Source organism: Oryctolagus cuniculus, chromosome 8, assembly GCF_964237555.1.
Source record: "Oryctolagus cuniculus chromosome 8, mOryCun1.1, whole genome shotgun sequence".
Classification (NCBI taxonomy): Eukaryota; Metazoa; Chordata; class Mammalia; order Lagomorpha; family Leporidae; genus Oryctolagus; species Oryctolagus cuniculus.
This window is the reverse complement of record NC_091439.1, coordinates 12,121,307-12,146,445: the sequence shown is the minus strand read 5'-3', so window position 1 is coordinate 12,146,445 and position 25,139 is coordinate 12,121,307. Positions and strand designations below refer to the sequence as shown.

Here is a 25,139-nt window from a genome sequence, read left to right as displayed (position 1 = left end):
TTGAAGATGGTCCCAACCATGACCCCTACATTGCATTCACTTCTTGTAATATGACTCTGACAAACTCCTTCTATCCAGAGGCACAGGATAAATCCTTAAAAGTTGCCTGTTTTGTGACTGTTTTAATCACTAGAGATGGTTAAAAGCGACAAGCAACTAGGCGAAGCAATGAAGAAGAGATTCAGCTTCTCCTTGCTTGCTTGCTGGAACACTCACAAGGTGGTCCTGATGTGCTATTTAAGGAAACCAACGGCACTAAGGCAGCCATGCCATGTCCTAGAGAAGCCCAAACTAGCCAGGTTAAATGACTGACTATATATGGGGAAGTTCTAAGACTAGATGAAGAGAAAAGATCCCCAGCTGTTCCACCTCCATCCACAATATGACTGCAACCATGAATTAGCAATGCCCAGGCAAGCCCTTCCAAATGCCTAGCCTACAGGGACAAAAGAAAATAATAAATAAAACAACTGTTTGCCATAACCCATAAAGTTCTGGGGCAGTTTGTGAGGTGGCAACAGATAACACAAACATCTTGTAAACAAGGGGTTCCCAGAATATTTTATTGTTGTCCTACTACAGATGGTCATCCTAGTGGAATGTTAATTTCAAATTCTATAAGTAATGGAAAAGACAGCAGGGGATTCAGAATGAAAATAGGAGTGGCTATTTTGAAAGGCAAAACATTTTTGGTGTCGATATCCCATCTTGATAATAACACCCACTGGAAATGACATAGTAAACAAATCTCTGGCTATTTCCATATTACACTTTAAAAACTGTTACATATCACTGGTTTGGATACTTACCCACACTAACTTGATTCAAGTCACTCTTAGCCTTCCTGCAGCCATGCTGTTTCTGATGTAGCTGGTCCAGGGTCACACTTTAAAGAATACAGTATAGACCCTTAGGAGGGGCCATCCTGTATCCCATTACCAGCTTACCCCTCCTGATCATAAACTCCTTCTTCCTCACAGTGTACTCCAATACTCTAGTACTTCCCCTCGTTCTGATTTTCTTGGACTTTTTATCATTTTATTATATGTGTTTCTCTGACATAGAGACCACCTCAAATTCTCTATGCAACTTGAGATGCACATTTTTTTTTTTTTCAAAATAGATCTATTCATTTGGCAGTTTAACACCTAAAACCAGCACACCAAATGCTTAAGGAATAAAGTCCCTACCCATCCTTGTTAAAGGATGCTATGGATATACTCTAGTTCCACTCCAAACAACCCAATTCCCATCTAGAGATCTTGCAGGTAAACTATTTTGATTTTGCAAGGAGCAATAAACAGCCCACTCTCTGTTCATCTATGATGCGTGGTGAAAATGGGCATGAAACCAACTCACAGAAATGCTTTTATAAAAATTTGGACACCAACATATTAAAAAATTGAGAAATATAAGAAAGTTTGGAATCCAAGTTGGCTTTTAAAAAATACAAGGCTATGGCTATATTAGGATCATAATTGTCATAGGTTTGGCTCCCTGGGTCTTACAAGAGGGGTCTTCAAAAAGTGTGTAGAAAATATATACTATGAAAAAAATAGGCATGGATTTCAAAATTTATTTTCACCAAAATAAACTTACTTTTTAATTCCATTTTTCCAAGTTTCTTATTTAGTCCATTTCATTCATTTAAATTTTTTTTAGTCTCTCTGGCTTCTTCAGGGATTTTTGTCTTTACACTGTCTTTATAAACAGGAGTCTTCTACAAACTGTGATATGGTGAAGAAAAGGTAAGAGGGTTCTCTGTTGAAAATCATTCCATTGTAATTAGGGAATCACAGATGGAAATCAGTTATAATGCAGGTGAATGGTGTTCTGGAAACATTTCTAGTACTCAGAGTAACTCAGGTTCCTCAAACCACTGATTTTTGGCAAAACAAGCAATCTCTTACCTTTATAAAATACTACACACTCTTAATTCCGTACTCATCCCCTCTCCATCAACTTTTTTTATTGTAATGCATGTTAAAATGAATGCATGCATGTAGCATAGTAATGTATCTCAACGGGGTCCTTGCCCAACTCCTTTAAAAGTTAATATTAGATTGTGGCATATCATAGAAGAATAATGGCAATTTTTTGAGTACACAATAATATTGCTCAATTGAATCAAATGTTAACTTCAGACACATGTTAAAAAGATAATTATGTTGTTTCCAATTCGTCAACAATATTTAATAACTCCTCCCTCTCAAAGAAGGAGCACTTCATGTTTTTCACATTATCTAGATACTTATCTTTTTATTAATTTTACATTCTTTAAGATTTTTATTTTTATATATTTATTTGAGAAGTAGAGTTACAGAGAGACGAGGGAGAGACAGAAAGAAAGGTCTTCCACCTGCTGGTTCACTCCCCAAATGGCTACAACAGCGGGAGTTGGGCCGACTGGAAGCCAGGAGCCAGAAGCTTCTTCCAGGTCTCCCGTGCAGGTGGTAGGGGGCCAAGTACTTGGGCCATCTTCTACTGCTTTCCCAGGCTGTTAGCAGAGAGTTGCATCACAAGAGGAGCAGCCAGGACATGAACCCGCACCCATATGGGATGCTGGTGCTACAGGGGGAGGCTTAGCCTACTACGCCACGGCACAGCACCCTATTTTTTTTTTCTTGAAAGATTTTATTTGAAAGAGTTACAGAGAAAGAGAAAGAGAGAGAGAGAGAGGGAGAGAGAGAGAGAGAGAGAGAGAGAGATCTTCTATCCCCAAGTGGCTGCAATGGCCAGGGCTGGGCCAGGTGGAAGCCAGGAGCCAGGAGCTTCATCCAGGTCTCCCATGTGGTTGCAGGTGCCAAAAAGCATTGGCAGGGAGCTGGATCGGAAGTGGAGCAACTGGGACTCAAACTGGCGCCCATATGGGATGCTAGTGGTGCAAGTGGTGACTTAACTCACTATACCACAATGCCAGACCTTCATTTTACATTTTTGACCACTTTAAGTTTCGCATGCACCAACTGACTATGGTTACAATGTCATTTTATTACCTGAGCAAAAATACCAGAATTCAAGCTTGCTATTTACTCTAATCACTTACTACACACATGTTAATTTGCCAAAATACAGCAATAAATTTGATTTTCAGAAAAGAACAGTGGTACAGAAAACTAGCAAACACACAACTAAAGCACAAAACATAACTGTATCAGTTACAGAATACTGCTGATCATAGCAAAGACTAAATTGAAAAGAAGCTCAACAAATGTTGAGAGAACTAGTTTCTTAGTAAAACTAAGAAGTAAAGATCAAGGTTTTGCTAGTTCATTATAGTAACTAGTTTAAGGGAATAATATATTGAAGTGAAAAATCAAAGGAAGATCAACTGCAAAGATGAAGTTATTTTCAGTCTATAAGTGTGCTATTGCTCCTCGTCTCTTTCACATTCTCCTCTTTCACAAATGTGTTTCCCCTGAATTCAGCATATCCGCCTTCCATCACGAAGCAGAGTATAAATAGTGGCCATTGTTAAATGTCCTTATTTTCCCCCCAAAACATAACACAGAAACTAATAGTAAAGGGTGCTCTCTAAACTGTCCCTAAAGAAGAGGGAAAACTTACCATGGCTCTACTTGGATCTTGAACCTCCTCTCTAGAAGCTATCACAAATCAACAGTAGTCCATGGATCGGATGCAGCTCAGGCAGTCCGACTGGAGCTTGCACGATGCTCTTCTTTGTAATTTTTTAAACAGTATTAACACTTTTTACATAACTCAAGAGCCTGAACAGTCTTCATGGCTGTCATTTCGGGACACTCTACACATTCTGTGTAGGCCTATTTCTTTACCTCAAGCAACCAAAAGCAACTGAGGAAGTTACCAGATGTACAAATATTCTTTGCTATAGAATGCTTGAGTGGCTATAACCCACAATACTATCCTCTATGCTAATGTCAGAGGGAATCAGGACAAGAAAGTCCTCTTAGGAGAACTCCTGCTTTTCTCACATCTATATCTAGAAAGCTTAGAGCAACTCACAATGGCCAGCCTTTTGTTTTTATGTATTTATGTGCAAATCATCTTCAAAAAAACACACTGTCAAATCACAGTAAGTTTATATTTACCCCAAGATTCAGTTTTTTAATCACTTTTTATTGTTACTAAATACAAAAATGAAGATAAGCTCATTACTCATTAAAAAAAAAAAAAAAAAGGAGGCATGTGCTATGGTATAGCGAGTTAAGACCACTCGGAATATCCACATCCCATATTGAGATGGGAGCCTGGCTCCACTTCTGATCAGGCTTCCTGCTAGTGCTCCTGAGATGCGGCAGTGACAGTCCAAGTACTTGGGTTCCCACCACCCACATGGGTCACCCTAATGGAGTTCCTGGCTCCTGGCACTGGCCTGACCCAATGTGGCAATGTGGGGGATTAACTAGAAGATGGAAGGTCTCTCCCCTCTTGTTCCAGTCTCTCCCCCCGCCCCCTCCGCTTCCTCCTTTCTCATCTGCTTCTCCTCTATCATTCTATTTTTCAAATAAATACATAAATCATTTTTTAAAAAAGCAAAGACAAAACCTGTAGGTACCCCATGCCTTGTATGAGAATGCATATAAACATGCATTCACATTCTGAACAAGCAATGGTGTTCAGAACACTGAACATATGTAAATACATGAAAAACAGTTCTATCAAAAGCAGTAAGGTACTATATGGCCCTCTAGTGTTCAATGAAGAAATAGATACAACTAATTCATGTTTCACAATGAAAAAAATACTTTCTCTAATTTACTAGGTATGCTAAGGATATTAATATGAATTCTACAAAAACATAAATATTTTATATCTTCTGTGGTTTCACATCATTGTGTTTCCTTCTGAATTAACATTCATATCCAGAGTGTCCAGTAAAAGAATTTTGAAATGTTTTTAAAGTTTTTTCCATTAAAAATATTCCAATACTGCTTTTCTCACATCTACGCCTAGGAAGTTTAGAGCAACTCACAATGGCCAGCCTTTTGTTTTTCTGTATTTATGTGCAGATACTGGCAAATCATTTTCAGAAAAATATATATCATCTGGGATAATTAGTATCTTTCAAGTAGGTTATATCTCTCACATTAGAGTCTGCTACCTACACATCTTTGGATGATATAACTATCATCTTTTGTGTTTAAACTATACTTTCTATGAACATAAAGAAAAAACAATAAATGGGGGAAAACAGCATTTCTCAATTAAAAATAGTAAGGCAAGTTTTAAAAAAGGAAACAAATAAAATAGCATCATGTCTACAAATTATGTAAACTCATCTAAATTTTAGAAGTATATTTTTGTCTGTATTCTACTTCCATAATTCATCCAGCTTGGTTTTTCTCTTTATCATATTAATTTATATGTAACAGAGATATTTTTGTTATAGTGTATGCCTTTTACAAACAAAAAGTTTAGCTAAAACAGCATACTATTTTACACAGCAGCATTATATAGACTGTGTTCCCTATGTCTCACAATTACATCAAGAGTTCATGTCAAGTGATTAATAGATACCACCTAGGTTTAAGTAAGTACACTCTATGACATTTACACAGAGATAAAATAGCAAAACAACACATTTCTCAGAAAGTGTCCTCATAGGTAAGTAATGTGTGGCTGTATGCATAAATAAATGTCTATAATATAAATTAAAAACAAAAGGCATTCATAATGGAGGTACAGACTTTTGCTTAGAATCCCATGGAATACTCTTAAAGTGGGGGAGGGTGAGGATTTCAAATGGACCTTAACAGTAGATAGGAATTTGCAAGAAATAAGATGAAGAAGGCATTTAAAAGGTGGGGAAAAAAGTTTAAACAAAAATATCAGGGGCCAGTGCTGTGGCTCACTTGGTTAATCCTCCGCCTGCGGTGCCGGAATCCCATATGGGTGCCGGGTTCTAGTCCCGGTTGCTCCTCTTCCAGTCCAGCTCTCTGCTGTGGCCCGGGAGGGCAGTGGAGGATGGCCCAAGTGCTTGGGCCCTGCATCCGCATGGGAGACCAGGAGAAGCACCTGGCTTCTGGCTTCGGATCAGCGCAGCGCTGGCCATGGCTGCCATTTGGGGAGTGAACCAACGGAAGGAAGACCTCTCTCTCTCTCTTTCCCTCTCTAACTCTGTCAAATAAATTAAAAAAAAAAAATCAAGACATCCGATTTCCCCTGTGCTCAGAGAAGTCAAACCAACCAGTGTTGCAGAGATGTGGAAACAAGCTGAAGGCACAGAACATGGTGTTAATCTTGTATGTGGTATTAACATAACAATTAAGTTAGAACAAAGGAAAGAGAAGGGCTCTCAGCCAAAATCATACTTAATGATGAGAAACCTGATGCTGCCCTGACAAGATCAGGAACAAGGTAAACATGTCCCCTCATCACTGACTTTCAACATTGTGCTTGAGCCAACAGCTGCTGCCTTCCAGGAAGCAAGAAACGGAGCAGAGCTGGGGACAAGATCCAAGGCATTCTGGTATAGGTTGCAGGCCTCCCCAGAATAATTAAGCTCCAGGCCAAATGCCCACCCCAGATTAATTTCTTTTGAGAGGCCATTCAAGTCAAATGTTTAAAAAGAATACCAAAGAAAAACACTAAAGCAGCGATTATCAAGTTAACTCAAAGAAGCAGGAATGCAGAGCAGTATATACACTGACCTTAGCAATGCAAATTACATATTCATGAGGCCAAGGATGGTTTATATGTAAAAATTTACTCCCAAATCGTTTACTGACCAATAATTAGGTCATTGGGGTAGCTGACACATGATACATAATAAGCAAGGAAATAAGAAATCAAAAAAAGTTGGATGGGCAAGAAAATAACAAATCAAAGGACTTGAATAAGTGATCAGCAGAAAAATATTTTACTTCAATGTAATGTAAATCTAAAGTGTATTACAGGGTCAGATATTTAGTTAGGGCAACTTTCAGGGGTGTAAAAACAGATGTTAGAGAGCCAGCACTGTGGTGCAGAAGGCTCTGCCTGCAGTGCCATCATCCCATATGGGTACTGGATTAAGTCCCCGCTGCTTCACTTCTCAGCCTTGGCCTGGGAATGCAGTGGAAGATGGCCAAAGTGTTTGGACCCCTGCACACACCCGGGAGACCTGGAAGAAGCTCCTGGTCGGCTTAGCTCTGGCCACTTCGGGAACCAGTGGATGGAAGACCTTTCTCTGTCTCTCCCTCTATCTGTAACTCTGCTTCTTCAAATAAATGAATAAATCCCTTAAAAAAAAAAAAAAGGATGGTGGGATTTACTCATTTCAAAATTGCAAATATTGTTTCATTGCATTTTCAAATTTTAACAAACATACATCTAGGATGACCTAGAATAAGATCTGTGTTCCAAACCTTGTCTTTTACTTCCCAGCTGACCACAGACGAATTACTTAACTTCTCTTATTTCTCATTTCTGATTCAGCTATTAAAAATTAGAAACTACATCATAGCACTGTTAAGATTAAATGAGAGCATAGTTACAAAGCAGTTACCACAGTGCAACGTGTATTTGTAAAGCAGTGCGCACAGTGTCTAACACAGATTTATGATGTACAGCACACTAACATATAGTTCAATACACAGTGCATTATCACTATTACTGGTATCATCACCATCAATGAATGCTGTCTTCTCTTCACTGATGAGATCCAGAATAAGGATAGGTGCCAGGCTGGCTCTGTTAACTCTCAGTAGCACCATGCAGACTGCAGGCAAAGACACTTCACGAGCAACCTGTCCAGAAAAGAGCAACCAGGATGGTGATCCTGGAGACACTGAAAGCTTTCAGTCTAGAGAAGAGAAGATTATGGATGAATGTGCCAGAAGTTGTCTGTCAAAGGGCTGTCCCTGCTCTAAATGGAAGAACAAAGACCAAAGCAGAGTAATAAATATCAATTTAAAAGTAAAGAACTCTAACATAAAGAACTGTCTAAAATTACAAATATATGTCACATGATAGTATTCCCTAAAGATGAGCTCATTTGCTTTTGTTTGTTTGTTTATTTAGTTTTATTTATTTGAAAGGCAGAGAGACAAGTTTAGGCAGAGACATTTTCCTTCCTCTGATTCTCTTCCCAGATGCCTGCAACAGCCAGTATTGGTTTAGGCCAAAGCTGGGAGCCAGCAACTCAATCTGGGTGTCCTACACGGATGGTGGAGGCCCAAATACATTAGCTATCACCTGGTGCCTCTTAGGTGATGACCTCATTTTCAATCCCAGGTCTTTTGACAAAGCCACCAGGCAAAGGGTCATACTTGGTGATCACACAGGTCCTTTCCAATTTAGGAGACTTACAATTCGGATAGAAAAACCTAAGCAATAGGAATATGTTAATTAACTTGATGAACTAGGGGTGGTGGGAAAAGGGGAGTGAAAGAAAAGCACTGTGGACTTTCTGGTATAGTACTGGCCACCACTTCAGAATTTTGCTTAGAGACAGACTCTCAAATTGCTTACAGAAAGATTATTTAAAGAAATACATTCAAAAGTATTGTTGAGGCTACATCAAACAACTCTTTAAAGAAACCACATAGTAAACAAATGTCTTTAAAAAGAAGAAAAGATCCCTATGCCAAAATGTGTTGTTTTTAGAGAACTGCCAGAGTGACACTTGAGTCCTAGATGTGTGAGGAACCGGTCACACCAGGACAAGGGAGGCCAGTGCGCTCTCCACTATACTCAGAGGAACTGGAGACACAAAGACAAAGGAGTCCAGTGCTCTCTCCACTGTACTCTCAGCTACATTTCCAGGAACAAATGGTTACATGACAATATTTCTTGTGAGGGACATCTTTTTTTATCATATCCACTGGTAATTTTATTTTATGAAAGTTACCCAAAAAAGACTACCTGGAATAATAATTGGTCCTAGCAGATACAGTTATTTTTCTAATGAATTACATTAATATGTGCTCACTGTAATGAGGTTGCAACAAGGAGAATTCCGAAATGCATGTAAGATGTCAAATAAACAGTCTTTCATTTAGCCACATTCAGAGTTGATTTCTGACATTTGGTATAATTTCTTCTCATCTTTTTCCATGCATAATTGTCATCACTCATTATCCACATGGGACTGGTTCTAAGATCCTCTGCAAACATCAAAATCCGAGGATGCTCAAGTCTCTTATACCAGAGGACTCTGAAGGACAACTATATACACATCACTGTACATTGTTTCATTAGTAAGATCATATCATATACATAGTTTTAGTGCTACACCTTTAGCTAAATTATATTTGTAAACATTTCCTGTTATTAGATACTTTTTAAAAAGTTTTTTTTTTAATTTATTTGAGAGGTAGAGTTATGGAGAGAGAGAGGAACAGACAGAGAGAAAGGTCTTCCATCTGCTGGTTCACTCTCCAAATGGCCCCAATGGCTGGAGCTGGGCCATTCTGAAGCCAGAAGCCAGAAGCTTTCCAGGTCTCCCATGCAGGTGGCAAGGGCCCAAGCACTTGGGCCATCTAATACTCTTTCCCAGGCCATACAAGAGAGCTAGATCGTAAGAGGAGCAGCTGGCACATGAACCAGCATCCATATGGGATGCCAGAGCTGCAGGTGGAGGCTTTTACTCTACAGCGCCATCTCCTATTTTAAAGATACTCTTAAAAAATGTGATTTTTAATAGTTATATGAGTTGATTTTAATTGATGTCTGCATCTTAACAACATGTTTCCCAAACTGGGATTTTAATTTCTTAGGGTAGTCTTACTCAGTGTAAATATCTATATATTGAATACTTGAGCCTTAAACTTAATTTAAATAGGGTACCTCTTTAGAATTTCTGGTTTAGCTTGGATATATCAAGGGATAACCTGAGAACTGTTTACATTACAATTTGCTAATATCCAGTTTTCAACCTCAATTAGCATTAGAAACAAACTTAGCAAATTTCTACTAAAATTTTTTTCAAAAGAATCAAGTGTCAACTCAAGACAAAGTTTGCCCAAAAAAGGTCGGTCACAATGTAATACCAAATGAACAGGGACATGAAAAGAATCAACAATGAGTTCAGAGGAACTGGGTACCAAGATTTGGGCTAGGTTTTGAAGGATCTGGCTGACTAGTTGTCAGAGGAGGGTCTTTCCTGGCAAACAGAGAGGCAAGGAGATGCAATCACATACATACATACAAAGGAAGTATGGCAAGATTTTGGAAGACTTCAAATGTCCACATATGGATTTGACTTCATCAGTGGGAAATGGAACATCAAGGCTAAAAACTCATTTTAAACATTTTCTCTAATAATTAATATTGCCGATTCATTGTCAAGGATAAGGCACTACAGCCTGATGCGAACAGCCCAAGCAAGAATGCTCTTCACATTTCTACACACTGACCCTCCAGTTTCTGCCTCACTATGGCTATGGCAGTAAGGAAAAGGGGGACTGAGAAATCAAGATGATAAAAAGCCAAACTATTTTCAACCAAGTGACCTGACGACTAGGATATCAACAGGGATAAGAAAATCTGAGGAGGAAAATTAAAAATTGGTTTGCAGAAAGCAATCTCAGATTTCAGGACTACTCAGGTAGTAGATAACTTGAAATGAAAAACTGCAGCTAAGGAGCACGAGGGGAACTTGACATCCTTTTGGAGCTCATCATGCTGTATTCCTCTATCCTCTTTCCTCATAGCACCTTCCTCACCAGCAACAAAAACCAACATTAACAAAGAGAGGGTTGTGTGTAACTAATTACACACATAGGAAACAGCCTCAGAAACTTTTCTGACAATAACTATTTGAAGTACACATCTGTATAAACCAAAGGGACAATGCAAAAAAGTTTAAAATTTCCCATTTTGTTGGAAGACTATTTATTCTCTAGTGTACAAAGAAAACCTATAATTAAAATACAACTCTTGCAGTGAATCCAATACATATTTAAGCATAACCAACATTAAGAGCTATTATGGTTTATGGTGTTAGAAAATATTTTTAAAACTCTACTAATAGGAATTAATTAGAAACTAACCATAAGCTAAAATTCCTTGGCATTCAAACTAATTCACAAAGCATTTAAATATACAGACGCTTTAAAGATCAGAAGAAAATAAAAGGAAACTGTATACACCCATCAATTGGGAAGATGTGTGAGCAGCATTTCCTTGGAAATTTAAGTGTTATTTTTTTACTTTTGCTAAAGGCCCAGCTTATTACAGTATGCTTCCAATCCTCTGTGTAGTCTTTTAAAAGTATTTATCTATTACTATCTTTCTCCACTAGAGGGTGATATGATGACTGAACCCTAAGCATCATTAAAATCATACAGATCAACTGATATTCATTGTGGGCAATGATGTATATTTTGTGGCATTAGGGCTGCGGGATACAAAACAGACAAAATGAGGTCATGGGGTTCCAGGTACTATGCTATTTGTTTTACATATTTTTATTTCATTTAATCCTTACCAAAACCCTGAGAAGGCGACACTATATGGAAGCTGACTAGCGGAGATTACATATTCATGGTCATACCATAAGTGGCTAAGTCAGAATTCAAGCTCAGATCTGAAAAGCTATCACTCCCCTACATCTTGCCAACTGTGTCCCCTCCACCCATCTCCACCATCTTCTTCACATCTTTAAAACTTGGCTAAACAAGGCAGAGTCAATGTTCCCAGTATTCTTTCTTCACAAAGGTCTAAGAAACAGCTAGCTATTCATGGGGTCATGTTTAGGAGCGGATATTATTCAAGATGATGGCATTAAATAGTACTTCTCACTTTCTGGGCATGTCTATACCCAACAAAATTTGAACTTAAGTTCTTTGTCTTGGGAGTACAGTAGGCAGGGTCTTTCTGAGGAGGTTATAATTCTCTAGAATTCTATAAAAGAGTGAAACTTAAAGAGTCCTGTTAACTTTCAGACATTAGCCACACTGTCCTACAAAGTTTCCCAAAAGCTCTTGATTCTTGGGGGTGGCTGGAGGGTGGTGGGCCAAAAACAAAACTGTTATCTTGATCCCCTGATGGCCTAGTAATCCTTGTACCTGATTCTTCTATTGTTTAGAACCCACAAAGAGAGGCCCTTGGGCCCCTCGATTCCAATCCACTAAGACACATTATTTCTTTGAATAGATCTATTTAACAGGGCTTATTTTTTATTGGAGACAAGGAGAAACTACTTAGTTGTCAGAAGGAACCTAACAATCAGGATGGCGGAAAGCAGACTAATTTGAGGTGAGGAATGAAGTTCCATGAGAGCAGATGAAAGGCACCAAGACAATATGGAAGCATCAGAAACTAGTGCTCAAACATGCTTCTTTTCATGAAAAGATCAGGAGGATACAAGACCTACTCTAACAGTAATCTTGTTTGCTTTTCTTGTTAGTAGAAAATGGGTTTAATGTCCATCCCATGGACCTTAAGAGGCCCAGGAAACCATTTGGTCTGGCCCTACCATGGCAACCACAGGACCTGAAATTCAATGCATTTACAGCAGGCTAATTTTCAAGCTGATAATTTTGTATGGTCCATGAATGATGTTATAAATATCTAAGTGGCTCTTGGACGAAAAATGGCTCCCCGCATCTGCTCTAAGTCAAGTTTTCTGCAGTGTAAGCTGAGCACCTCTGTCTGTTGTGACAAGGAGAGAAGCAAACTGGCTCTCAAATTTACAGACATTCTAATGAATTTATAGAGAACTAGCCAACACACAATCCTGGCTAAGAAGCATAGTTAACAGAATCTAGTGAGAGTGAGTTCTGTTACCCAGTTGCAGATTTCTTTGTTTACACTATCATTTCTTCCTGTTACAACTTTACCCTCAACTGTCACATCCTCAATAAAAATATTTTGTTTAGTAATGTTTGCCAAGTTCCACCATAGGGGGCAGCATAGCACATGAAAAGAAGAAAATTTTTTGAAATTCTGCACAACAAAATCTCTCATAATTTATGGTATGATTTGGGATGAATCATTTGGACTCTCTATTTACCTGTGTGTCACAGGAACTTGTACAGTATGGGCTTAACAAATGGCAAATCTTGCTTCTGATGCTTCTGCTTCTTCTAAAATTGGTTCCAGAGTCAGTGAAAGACAGACGGAAAAATCATTCACTGGCTCACTCCCCAAATGCCAGTAACAGCCAGAGCTGGGCTGGGCTCAGCTAGGCCTGGCAAGGTTGATGTTAGGAGCTGAGAACTGAATTCAGGTCTCTCATACAAGTGGTAGGGACTCGAACACTTGAGCCATTACTTGCTGCCTCCCAGTGTATGCACAGGCAGGAATAAGGAATTAGAAGCCAGGCCTATGGCCGTACCACCCTGAACACGCATGATCTCATCTACCTCAGCAGCTAAGCAGGGTCGGGCCTGGTTAGTACTTGAATGGAATCAGAAGCCATAATAAGGCACTGAATCCACGTACTTGAAAAAGGGACAGGGCGTCTTAATGAGTATCTTAACTGCTCAACCAAACACTCGTCCCTAAACAGCAATTCCTAACGACCATTACTCTTGACTTTTAATATTAGGACAATTGGATTTTCTAATATTTACTGTTTGCTATGGGCTCCCATAAGAATAAACCTTTAGGGGGCCAGTGTTGTGGTGCAGTGAGCCTGGCTGACACCTGCAATGCTGGCATCCCGTATCACAGTGCCAGCTGAAGTTCTAGCTTCTCCAGCTCTAATCCAGTTTCCTGACTGATGAGCCTGGTGAGGCAGCAGAAGATACCTTCCCCTGCCACCCAAGTGGGAGATGCAGATGGAGCTCCATCTGCTGACTTTGGTCTGGACAAGCCCTGGCACATCTGGGGAGTGAACCAGCAAATGGAAGATCTCTCCCTGTCACTCTCCCCATCAGATAAATAAATCTTTAAAAAAAAAAAATATATATATATATATAAAATTACTAGGGTTAAAAATACTGTGCTCAGAATTTTGAGTTTTCAATGTTTTCAGAGAAGAAACAAATGCAAGTTAGAGCCAATATCTTTTTCATTGACATCATATTTGCATAAGAAGCATATTCAGGAGTAATGTATATGTCTAGCTGTCCAAATTTTTTTTTTTTTTTTTAAGAAAACTGCCAGAGGGCCGGCGCCATGGCACACTAGGTTAATCTTCCAGCCTGCAGTGCCGGCATCCCATATGGGTGCTGGTTCTAGTCCCGGTTGCTCCTCTTCCAGGCCAGCTCTCTGCTGTGGCCCGGGAAGGCAGTGGAGGATGGCCCAAGTGCTTGGGCCCCTGCACCCGCATGGGACACCAGGAAGAAGCACCTAGCTCCTGGCTTCAGATCGGCATAGCTCCAGCTGTAGCAGCCATTTGGGGGGTGAACCAACGGAAGGAAGACCTTTCTCTCTGTCTCTCTCACTGTCTATCTGTCAAATAAAAAAAAAAAAAAAAGAAAGAAAGAAAAGAAAAAGAAAAGAAAATGACCTGGAATCAAATACCACAGTCTGAATTTTATTCCAAGTATCCTAGAGAGCCTTTGAAGGATTTCAAGTGCAGCCACTGGGTAGCCAGCTCGAATGCTGGTGCAGGGCTCAATGCTGGCCCGGGAGTGCAGTGGAGGATGGCCCAAGTGCTTGGGGCCTGCACCTGCATGGGAGACCAGGAGAAGCACCTGGCTCCCGGCTTCGGATTGATGCAGCTCTGGCCGTTGTGGCCATTTGGGGAGTGAACCAATGGAAAGAAGACCTTTCTCTCTGTCTCTCTCTCACTGTCTGTAACTCTACCTGTCAAATAAATAAATAAAATCTTAAAAAAAAAAAAAAAAGAAAACAGCCAGAAAGTAAAATTTGCAAAGTATGTTGTGTAATACTGTAGAAAGTCAATCCTATATTTACATTTAAAAATGGTATTTTTAAGATGATTCTTATGTTTCTACTCTTTCCTAAAGTGAAGACTTAAATAAGCTGCCCTACAGCAAGATCTGTAGAAGTGTCTTATGTTTATAATGATCAAGAATTCAAAGCTCTTCCAAAACAAAGTACTTGAAATAGTGAGAGTTTCTTTTTTCATTTCCAGAGATTTATACATGGGGTGACTGACACTTTCTTCTTAAGCAATGCAGTAACAGATGACTTTAAGTGTTGTTGAAAAATTACATACTCCGGGAACAATCCTGAAGAAGAGTTTCAGGAATGAACGAAAAAGAAAAGACAAGTCAGTTTCAGGCTGAGATCCTACTTTGAAGAAGGGCACTAGTGCTTTGCAATGCAGAAGCTTTCTATTCTCTGTGCCATACGTATGAAGGCAAATGACCTCATGATAAACAATGTACCAAAAGTGTGTACACTGCTGGTTTCCCGATCCACTCCTGTTGTCTTGTATGTACAAATACTTGTTAATAATAATAGAATCACTAGGAAAAACTACCATAAAGTCAGTATACATTGTTTATTAAAATACAGCTAAGTTATACTTATGATTTCATCCTGAGTGTAAAGAAAAGGTAAGTCTGTATAACATTTTTCAACAGAATATTATGATGTAGGAAAAAGATACAGTTTGTCTAGTCACTTTTTCCTAGGAGAAATCAGTGACCGCCTCAGCCAGGCTGAGGTGTGACTGGACTCCTTCCTTAGATAACATCACACAACTAAACCCCACTCCCAAGCCCTAAGGAAAAGAAGGGGGGAAGAAAGGGCGTATCTGCGTGTGCGTGTGTGTGTGTGTGCGTGTGTGTGTAAATGGCCTCTTTTGATACAGCAATTTAACAAAGCTAGATCCAGACTGGGGATGAAAGCTGGGGATATTACGCTATGTATGATCTCAGCTTTACTAACAAACAGGACTGGAGCTGTTAGCAGGGCATGTAACTTGCAGATAGGCCAGGGAATTCAGGCGTAAATATGTTTTAGAAGGAATTTTAAAAGCTGAAGTGATGATTCAGCAATGCAAGCATTAATTTACATGTGTAAAATACTTAAAGGAGATGATGTTAAAACTGTACATTATTTATGGGCCAAATCAATGATTCACTGTAAAATTAAAAACCAAGCAAACAAGAGTGAGTGGATGGACCATCAGAAACATTATTCATGTTAGTGTCTGCAAAACTATTACTCAAGTTAAAATGTTCATTTCCAAAGTACACTTTAACTCAGTAAGTCTAATCAACACAGACAGTCAAGATTTGTATATAATTTTCGAATCACAAATAAAGAACCAGAACCAATGTGAGGCAACTTCCAGTAGCATGTGTTGGAGAAACACCAGCGTACAGCCCACACAGCAGCTGCACTTTGGCAGTGAAAGAGTCTTCATTACTTGATTTACACAGATCACGTTTCGCCTCAACTTTCCTCACCCCACACGACCTGTTCCCACACAACCCACTAACGCTTGCCCTGGGAGCACAGTTTAGAAGGAATTTGATGTGAACCATTTTTCACTGTAACAGGATCAATTACCTTTCTCCATTTAAAATAAGTTTGTGCCAGTATTAGTATTTCTATCTGTAATACTTTCTAATACCTTTGTAAAACAAAAGCAGTTCCTTTTATTATTACACATGCTAAGATTAGTTTGCGATAATACAAAAACTGTAAGGAAAGTTCTACGACAATTAAAATAGATACACAAAGTATCTCAAGTTAATAGGAGATGGAATACACTCACTTTTGTTGTCTTTGTATAGAATGAGGAGGAGAGTTGGTGAATGGGCAGGTCCACAACACTACTGGAATTTGTGACACTGTTACTATGTGTATGTTCATCTTCACGGCTACTGTCATCAGACTGATCAAAGTCATCACTCTCCTGGTCCATCTCCTCTTCCTCTTCATCCTCCTCCTCTTGCTCACCAGCATGTTCTTCATCCTCCTCTTGCTCTGGGTTTCCTGAGGAGTCCTCATCTACTGAAATAAATCGATTATTGTTTTCTTCCAAGGGTCCTTGCTGGGAATCATTTTGGTCTCCAGGTCTAAGTTCAGCTCCAACAACCTCACCATTCCTTGCAGTGTGTTCCTCCTCTGGTCTCAGCTGCTGCTGCTGCGGGCCCTCCTCGACCACGCGGTTCATCTGCTCCTCATCTGCCTGGCTTGAGGAAGGGTTGCCTCTCAGAGAGCCTCCACTTCGTCGTCTTTTGCTGCCCACAGAGAGCAGTTCCTGATTCATTTCCAAAAGCCAGCTTGCTACTTCTTGGACCTTGGCCAAACTATCACAAGATGCAAAGGTTTTCACATTCTGCAGGGGAAAATGGGGAAAAACAGGTTTGTACAATCTCCAATTTCTTTTACCTTTATGTTTCATGCTTATAGTCTAAATATCATAAAGAATGCAAAGAGTATTCAGTGCCATGGAGGCATCAAGATGTTCTTCAGTAATCAATATAGAAAGTTGATATTATAAAATTATAAAAGTTATGAGGCTTTATAAAGACATACACATAAATACAGTAAACAGCTTTATTTTAATATGCTTCTTTTAATAGTTCTTTATAGTTTGTTTCAACAAATAAAATATAACTAATAAAACTAACTTAACTAATAAAATAATTTTAAGTTTTAGGTCAACAGCTCATAAACTATAGACTATGTAAAACTTTGACAAAGTGTTAAGAAGTGTTATCACCAAAAAAAAATTATTCAGTGCTCAATTTCAGGAAATGCTGAGGTAAATCAACTTAACACAACCTTTTTACTCTGGAATTGTCTTAAACTTCTCTGACGACAGAATCCTGCCCTTCAGATACAGTTTTCTAACAAGGTAACAGTGATTATCATTGTGATTTTCGCTTTTCACAGTGAACATAAAGCAACTAAATAGCAAGTAAACAAAAAAAATTTTTGGGGGGGAGAGGAAAAAGTTCTTAAGTTCATACCCTCTGACCCAGTAACTCCACTTCTGGCAATCTATCCTAAGGAAGTAATCCTAAAACAGAAAAAAAATTATACAGAGGATGCTCATGGCAGCTTTATCCACAAAAGCAAAAAATAAAGGTAAAAATAAATGTAAATAAAACAAATGTTAAAGATAAAAGAAGTGATAAAATGGAATTTATTTAGCACAGTTCCTAAATATCATGTTCATTAAAATGTGGATATATATATCACATTATGTTAAGGGAAAAATGCAGGAAATTATATGATCACAGAATGATTCTTAATCTGCAGACAGCCTAGAAGATAATATTTTTAAAATAAGCTGTATTTTGAGCAGTTGTATTCTAGATGCTTTCAATTCATTTTTACCAAATTTCTCAAATTTTATACATCAAATATATTTACTTTTATGTTTCACACAGGCTCCAAAATGTTATTCAATAGAACATCTTTTCATAATGTTCATTCTGAAATTTTTTCCTTTGCTGATATCTGTGTGGACAGGTTTGAGGTTACGTAAAATAATATCAACATATTATACACATTTTTTAAAAAAGCACTCATGATCTAAAACTTAAAACTGCCAATCAGAAAAAAAATCAAAATGAAATTCTGTTTTCCCAGAATGCATACTTGTGCTTTTAAAATTAATTCTTCGAGAAAAATTCTGTGTGACTTAGAAGATGGTCACATAAAACACAAACATCAGCAAACAGATTCCTATTATCTTAAAAATCAATATAAAGTTGCTATTTCTTCTTACCAACAGAAGTACATAATGTCAAAACATATGAAATAAATAATGTATGCTTTTATTGATAATTAATGAGATTAAATTCAAGTTTAGTAAAAATAAAATCTGATGGCTATATGTTGATGTTAATTGCACTATTTCCTTAGCAATTGGATGTGAAGAGAACGAAAACAGTTCACAGTCAGGAATATCACTGATAATCAAAGAAAGTTCCTTTCTTATTTACATTGAAAATGTTCCTCACTTCACACACCAGGCAATCAAGGCTCAGAGATAAGACTGCTGGCTTGAAGCAAAGCACACCCAAGAACCTGACACTCAAACTGCGTCTTCCTTCATGTCTCTCAGTCTGCAAGAATCACGTATAATAAACTACCAAAAGAATATTATTCTCTCACATTATTATTACCTTCTTTCCAAAAACCAGAATTACTACAGTGCTCAAAGATTATTACTCTAAAACAAATATTCATGGGACACTCAGTATGCTCGGGCACATAGTAATTTTCGGAAGGAGTAATGTTTAGAAATGCTTCTTTACATGCTAATCAATGGTATTTAGCCATTTTTTTTTTAATCAGAACCCACAGTAAAATTAGATTTTACATTATAACTATATGCTTATATTCAAACATAACCTGAAATGTCAGTTTCAGAAAAAAGAAATTATGGAACATTTCCATAATTTCCATGCCTAAAGTCTCTATAAATTACAGCTTTAATTAAATAGTTAATTCTCATTCTTCATAGTAATTGTATTCTATGAAGTCCCTCTAACCACTGAATTAGGAAACTGAACCACTGCTCCTTAGGGGAAATACAGTTTCTACAAGCCTCTGATCACAACACTTTTGCAGCCAATCAATGCATAGCCATATGGGTGTTTCTGTCTAAAGTTAGCTTACTTAATATATATTGCTGTTTCATTAACACTGGACTCAGAGTCAACGGCATGACAACCCAGGCCTGAATGAGGCTTATCTAACGCACAGCTTTCTTTTCTTGGTAAAGCACTTCACAGTCTTCTTGTTCCTAGGAACACTAGCTGGAACTTCACTGTGTTTGGGCCATTTTAAACACAGAATCACCAGAAAAAGCCCACAAATAGGGAAAATATTTTCTACAGACCATGAAAAGAGAACCTGTTTATGGTTTATGAGCTGAAACAAGAAGCAGAGTGTCACCTTGTTGACCTCAACTGGAAATACACTCGCCAGGCAGCTCCAATTTTTTGCCACTGTGTGCATGTACACCTCTATCAATGTCTCTGCAAGTGCCTCAAGAATTGATTGGCGGTTTATAAATAAATTCTACTGAGTAGGCAAATCCACAAATAAAGAATCTGTGAATAATGAGGATGAACTGCACCTACTTTATGTAAATAGGCTGAGCACTGCTTGCAACGTAAGACCCACACAGTATTCTGGTATCAGTGAAGATACCACAGCTTCACCCCTCACTAAGGTTCCATTAATCTAACAAAGGACAAATCTGCAGAGAAATTACAAGCTCCAGTACAGATAATTGTCATTAAATTTTAAAATGAGAAATTCAGATAGTCGAGACAAAATAAAGTCGAATTTTGCAATAAAGTAACCAACAGAGAAGGACAAGGGTAAGGTGTATTACTTTTCCTTTCCTAAGCAGAGAACAGCAATTCTCCTGGCAGTGTTTTCCGGGGTGGTGGGAAGACCAGAGAGGTTCTGACCTAAGAGTACCCAAAAAAGATAACTTCAGTCAGCTCCATCCCAGGATGAAGGAGAAGTATTATATTTTTAAAAGATTTATTTGAAAGTCAGAGTTACCAAGAGGCAGAAGCAGAAAGAGAGAGAGAGAGGTCTTCCACCTGCTGGTTCACTCCCCAGATGGCCACAATGGCCAGAACTGGGCCTATCCAAAGCCAGGAGCCAGGAGCTGCTTCTGGGGCTCCCACACAGGTGCAGGGACCCAAGAACTTGAACCATTTTTACTGCTTTCCCAGGCCATAGCAGAGAACTGGATCGGAAGTGGAGTAGCCATGATTCGAACTGATGCCCATAAGGGATGCTGGCACCACAGGCAGCAGCTTTACCTGCTATGCCATAGCACGGGCCTTGAGAAGTATTATTTTTAAAAAGTGTTCTTCTAGGGCTGGTGCTGTGGCACAGCAGGTTTAAGCACCAGCCTACAGCCCCTGGCATCCCATATGGACGCTGATTCAAGTCTGGGCTGCTCCACTTCCAATCCAGCTCTCTGCTAATGGCCTGGGAAAGCAGAAGATAGTTCAAGTCCTGGGGCCCCTGCACCACATGGGAGACCCAGAAGAAGCTCCCAGCTTCTGGCTTCAGATTAGCTCGGCTCTGGCAGTTGCAGCCATTTGAAGAGTGAACCAGTGGATGGAAGACCTTCCCCCTTTCAAATAAATAAAATAAATCTTTAAATAAATAAAGTGTTCTTCCATAAAATTCAAAAATACAGTTGTTCTGAGAGGACAGCAACTTTGTCTTTCTCTCCAGGTCCATGGACACTAACCCCTTACTGTCTGTGTAGCACTTTAGACCTAACTTCAGTGTTAAGTGTCTTTAAGTTACTTTCTCACAAACTTTGCTGCCCAGAAACCCTTTGAGAATTCAAAATCATTTGAACTACTTATTTTAGGGTGCTTTAAGGAATAAAAATGGGCATAGTACGTGTTAAACAGATGGAGCTCTGACAACCTTTTTTTTTTTTTTTTTTTTTTAAACAGGTAGAGTAGACAGTGAGAGAGGAGAGAGAAAGGTCTTCTTTTTTCCATTGGTTCACCCCCCTCAATGGCCGCTGCGGCCAGCGCACCGCGCTGATCTGAAGCCAGGAGCCAGGTGATTCTCCTGGTCTCCCATGCAGGTACAGGGCCCAAGCACTTGGGCCATCCTCCACTGCACTCCCGGGCCACAGCAGAGAGCTGGACTGGAAGAGGAGCAACAGGGACAGAATCCGGCGCCCCGACTGGGACTAGAACCCAGTGTGCCGGTGCTGCAGGCGGAGGATTAGCCTATTGAGCCGTGGCGCCGGCCTGCCTGTCCTATCTTGACCTAGAGCTATGAGTCTCCAAGGAAGATTCCAAAGCACAAACTAACTGAAATTGCAGTGGACACTGGGGAACATTGTTTACACTAACAAAACAAAGAGGTGACAAATGCACATGACCAAAGCCTCCATATGTGCAATATCAACATTTGCAGAAGTGATGTGACAGGTAGGATCTATCAGGCTTGAGCTACCAGTCATTTTAAGAAGCTTTAGGACACAGATAACAAGAAAGTAAAGCCAAGTTGTACTGGTCATCAGGAAAAATCATTCAAAGCTTGGAAGCACCTCCTGCAAGCAAGCTAGGATTTCCACCAAATCCCAAAAGACTCTCTCTCCCTCACTACCAAGAGTGCACTTCTGACCAAACCATTTGCTAACACTTCTTCTTCCTACTATGAACTTTCTGTATGCTCATTAACAGTACAAGCCTGGAATACATGACAAAGTCAGTCATATCTTAACACACTACACTGCTCAGACCCCACCGTGTGCTTCCCATGTCACTCCAAGAGAAAGCCAGTGCCTTTTACAGTGACATGTTGGGCCCTATAGAATCTGTGCACATGCCACCGCTCTAAGTTCCTATCGCTCTACCCTTTCTGTCCCTCTTAAAGAAGGCCTAGGTGCTCTTCCTCTGCCAGAACACTCTCCCCCGTCTTTGCATTACTTTCTTCAGAGCTTTGATCCTTTAATCAACAGCACTTTCCCATCCCAGTTCATTTAAAATAATCACATCTTCCTGCACCACATTCTCTTTTCTCCTAACCCTGCCTTTTTACCTTCTCCATGGCACCAGGAATATAGAAGCACTGGAATACAGCCTGGTACCAAAGTTCCCATCTGTCTATCCATTTAGGTATGAATCTGCCAGCCCCCAGCCCCACCACCAACATACACATTAGAATTTAGGCTCTATAGGAGAAGGGTCTTCTCTTTTTCACCATGGTCATCTCCACTACCCACAAAAAATGCCTGGCTCAATAGGCACTCAAAACACTTGTACACTGAGCAAACGATTACTGAATCTGTTTGAAGTCAGTCACACACTTTTCATGCTTTCTTCACCAAAGAAGAACTCTATGCTATGTTACAAACGTAAGAGCAATTATTTTTAACAGATTTTTAAAAGTTGTACCCTATATTCAACAAGTCACTTGAAATACTTTTGGAACTGGTAGGGTGTAAATACTAATATCTTAACATTTATTTGTAAGTTTTAACTCATAAAACATTTTTCTCTTTATCAAACTTCTTGTTATTTTCAACATAGGCTCTAAAAAAAAAAATCCAGGAGACTAAAGAGATTAATACTTTGAAAACATTTTTTGAGTAATTCTGGTTCCATATCTTCTACTGTGGCCAAGAAATCGCATATGTAACTTAAGGTGAAAATCTTTTAAAAACCATAAAATTGGCTATAGAGATCCCTCAGTAATGGAGATTAACAAAATCAAAATACTAATACAAAATGGACAATACTGATTTCACAGAGTTTTGTGGATCTGAACTAGATAATTTAAACCTACATGTCTAATCTATCATTTATATCTTTACTGGAAAACTTGGGAAAGACTACTTTTCAGTCCACACGACAACACCTAGTTTTTATGTTGTTTAATTTCCAACATCTATTTCTAATCTGGCCAAGTTTCATTCTTCATTCCCATTCACTCTACCACCTCTGGGATCTGGGTTTCCTCCACTGTAACCAGATTCATGTGGACCTTTCACCATTTGGAGAGCTTATTACACGGTTGGACACCCCCTCTTCTTTCTGGTCTCCTAAGTTCCCTGGGGATCATTCTGCAGCGCAACCATCAGGTAGCTCTGCTGTTGTTCTCCACTGCCAGCTCCTCCCTTCTCTGCAGCTTCTTTAAAACCCAAGGTCTCAACTACCTCACAGAAGCTAGGCACTCCCAATTCTATTATCTGAAGGCACAGTGCCCTACTGGACCTACTAGTTTTATAAAAGTGTCCCAAGGTCACTCCCAATCTATATGCCCCCCACACACACCTGAGGCCCAGATTTACTCTTAAAGTTTCCTACTATTTCTGCCATCTCAATGAATGAAACCATATTCTAACCAGTTGTTTCAGTAAAAAACTGGATGGCTCCTCTTTTTCCTCCTCTCCCTCAACAGTTTAGTCCTTAAAGCCATTAGGTGGCCAAGCAAGTTGTATGAATACGTGGGCAGCCAGAAAACAGTCCAAAACTGGGGAGTGAGTACAAGCACATGGAGGAGGGCCTCTCTGGAGAATCAGTGGGATAAAGAGAGGCTGACCAGCAAGAGATGCCCATCTTGCCTCTAAGGTGGGGAGTGATCCATACAGTGGAGACACCTAGCGGGCCAAAGGCAGACTGGAAAAAGACCATTTGTCTGGGTGAGGGTGTTGTTCCATGTGAGCAAAGTAAGAGAGCTGCCCACACGAGGGAAGACAGTCAAAACCTGACTGGGATAAGGAGCATGTGGCGGCCACAGTGGCACCCAGCTCAGCAGACATTCAACCTAGCCCGCTCTGGGGAGCAGAGCTGCAGACAGCCTACAGCCATCTCACCTTGACGTCCTTGGCAATATCCACATCTGGCCACGCAGCCTTCTGGGTTCCTCCCACAAAACTACTGAGCATAGTGAGATAATCAGAACTAGGATTGATGCAACAGGCAACTGGAGGCCCGGGCTGGGAGCTTCCTGCACATCCGATCTTGTCATGACATCTGCTTCTCTAAGGATCCAAAAATTCTTAGGGCAAAAGTTTAAAAGTTCCGAAACACCATGAAACAGTTAACTTCATTAAATAAAGGCCGTTTCACTCAAGAATGTTTAAAGAGTATCTACCACACAGAGAAATCCAATGGCTTAGCAGAGGCCAAGTTCTCAAAAGAGTATATGAGTAGAAAGGGTCCTTCTAAGAAAATAACAAGCTAGACTGTGTTGAATACTCTGAAGATGAAGAATGGCTGCACAAACTAGCCTTAAACTAGTGCTTAATTTTCAGTCTGTAAGGTGTGAAGAAAACAGCTGGGTTTTTTGTTGTTGTTGTTGTTGTTTACTTCAAGGAACACAATTCTTGAATTTAAAAGGAAAATGAACTTTGGAAAACATTCTGTTACAAAAGGAAATCCTGAAATGTTCCCACTGCAGCCTGGGTTTGACAGTGAAGAGGGGTATCATCAAGTCCCAAGTCTTACTAGAACCACCTGGAGAAGCTGCAGAGCAAAACGGAACAGATTTTCCTTCTATTTCAACACAACTGTATAACTGGGCAAGGGATCCTTTTTGCTGAATCTTCTGATTGTGAAAATATGACTTGAGGAAAAAAAAAAAAAAAAGAAGAAGAAGAGGAAGAGCTGTAGTCTTACACATTCAAGATGAGTTTTACTGATCTTCTCCAGACAAGCTCTGGATTTCTGTGAAGAAAAGAATATGCTGCTATTCATGGGAAAACAGTGAACATTATGCTGCAGCTTTCAACCTCTCACACACATGAGCAATCTTTTCCTTATTCAACACACATCAAGAGTAAGCTCAGTAATAATCTCATTTCAGCTGAAAATGAAATTTGCATGACTCACTTAACTCAT

General features: G+C 39.4%; 1 protein-coding gene across 8 annotated transcripts in view; it reads right to left on the bottom strand.

Moving 5' to 3' along the window:
* The window catches only part of FBXW7 (F-box and WD repeat domain containing 7), a 212,944-nt gene that overhangs the window by 66,694 nt on the left and 121,111 nt on the right, over positions 1-25,139 (bottom strand). For 3 of the 8 annotated variants that reach the window (XM_008267326.4, XM_051819992.2, XM_070047421.1), the window contains one exon: positions 16,550-17,116. In XM_008267326.4, the coding sequence (XP_008265548.1) occupies positions 16,550-17,116 (567 nt within the window). Of the gene's footprint in view, positions 1-16,549; positions 17,117-17,753; positions 17,804-24,112; positions 24,966-25,139 lie in introns of those variants that run through there. The other 5 variants (XM_051819993.2, XM_008267329.4, XM_070047420.1 and 2 more) reach the window with 4 other exon arrangements.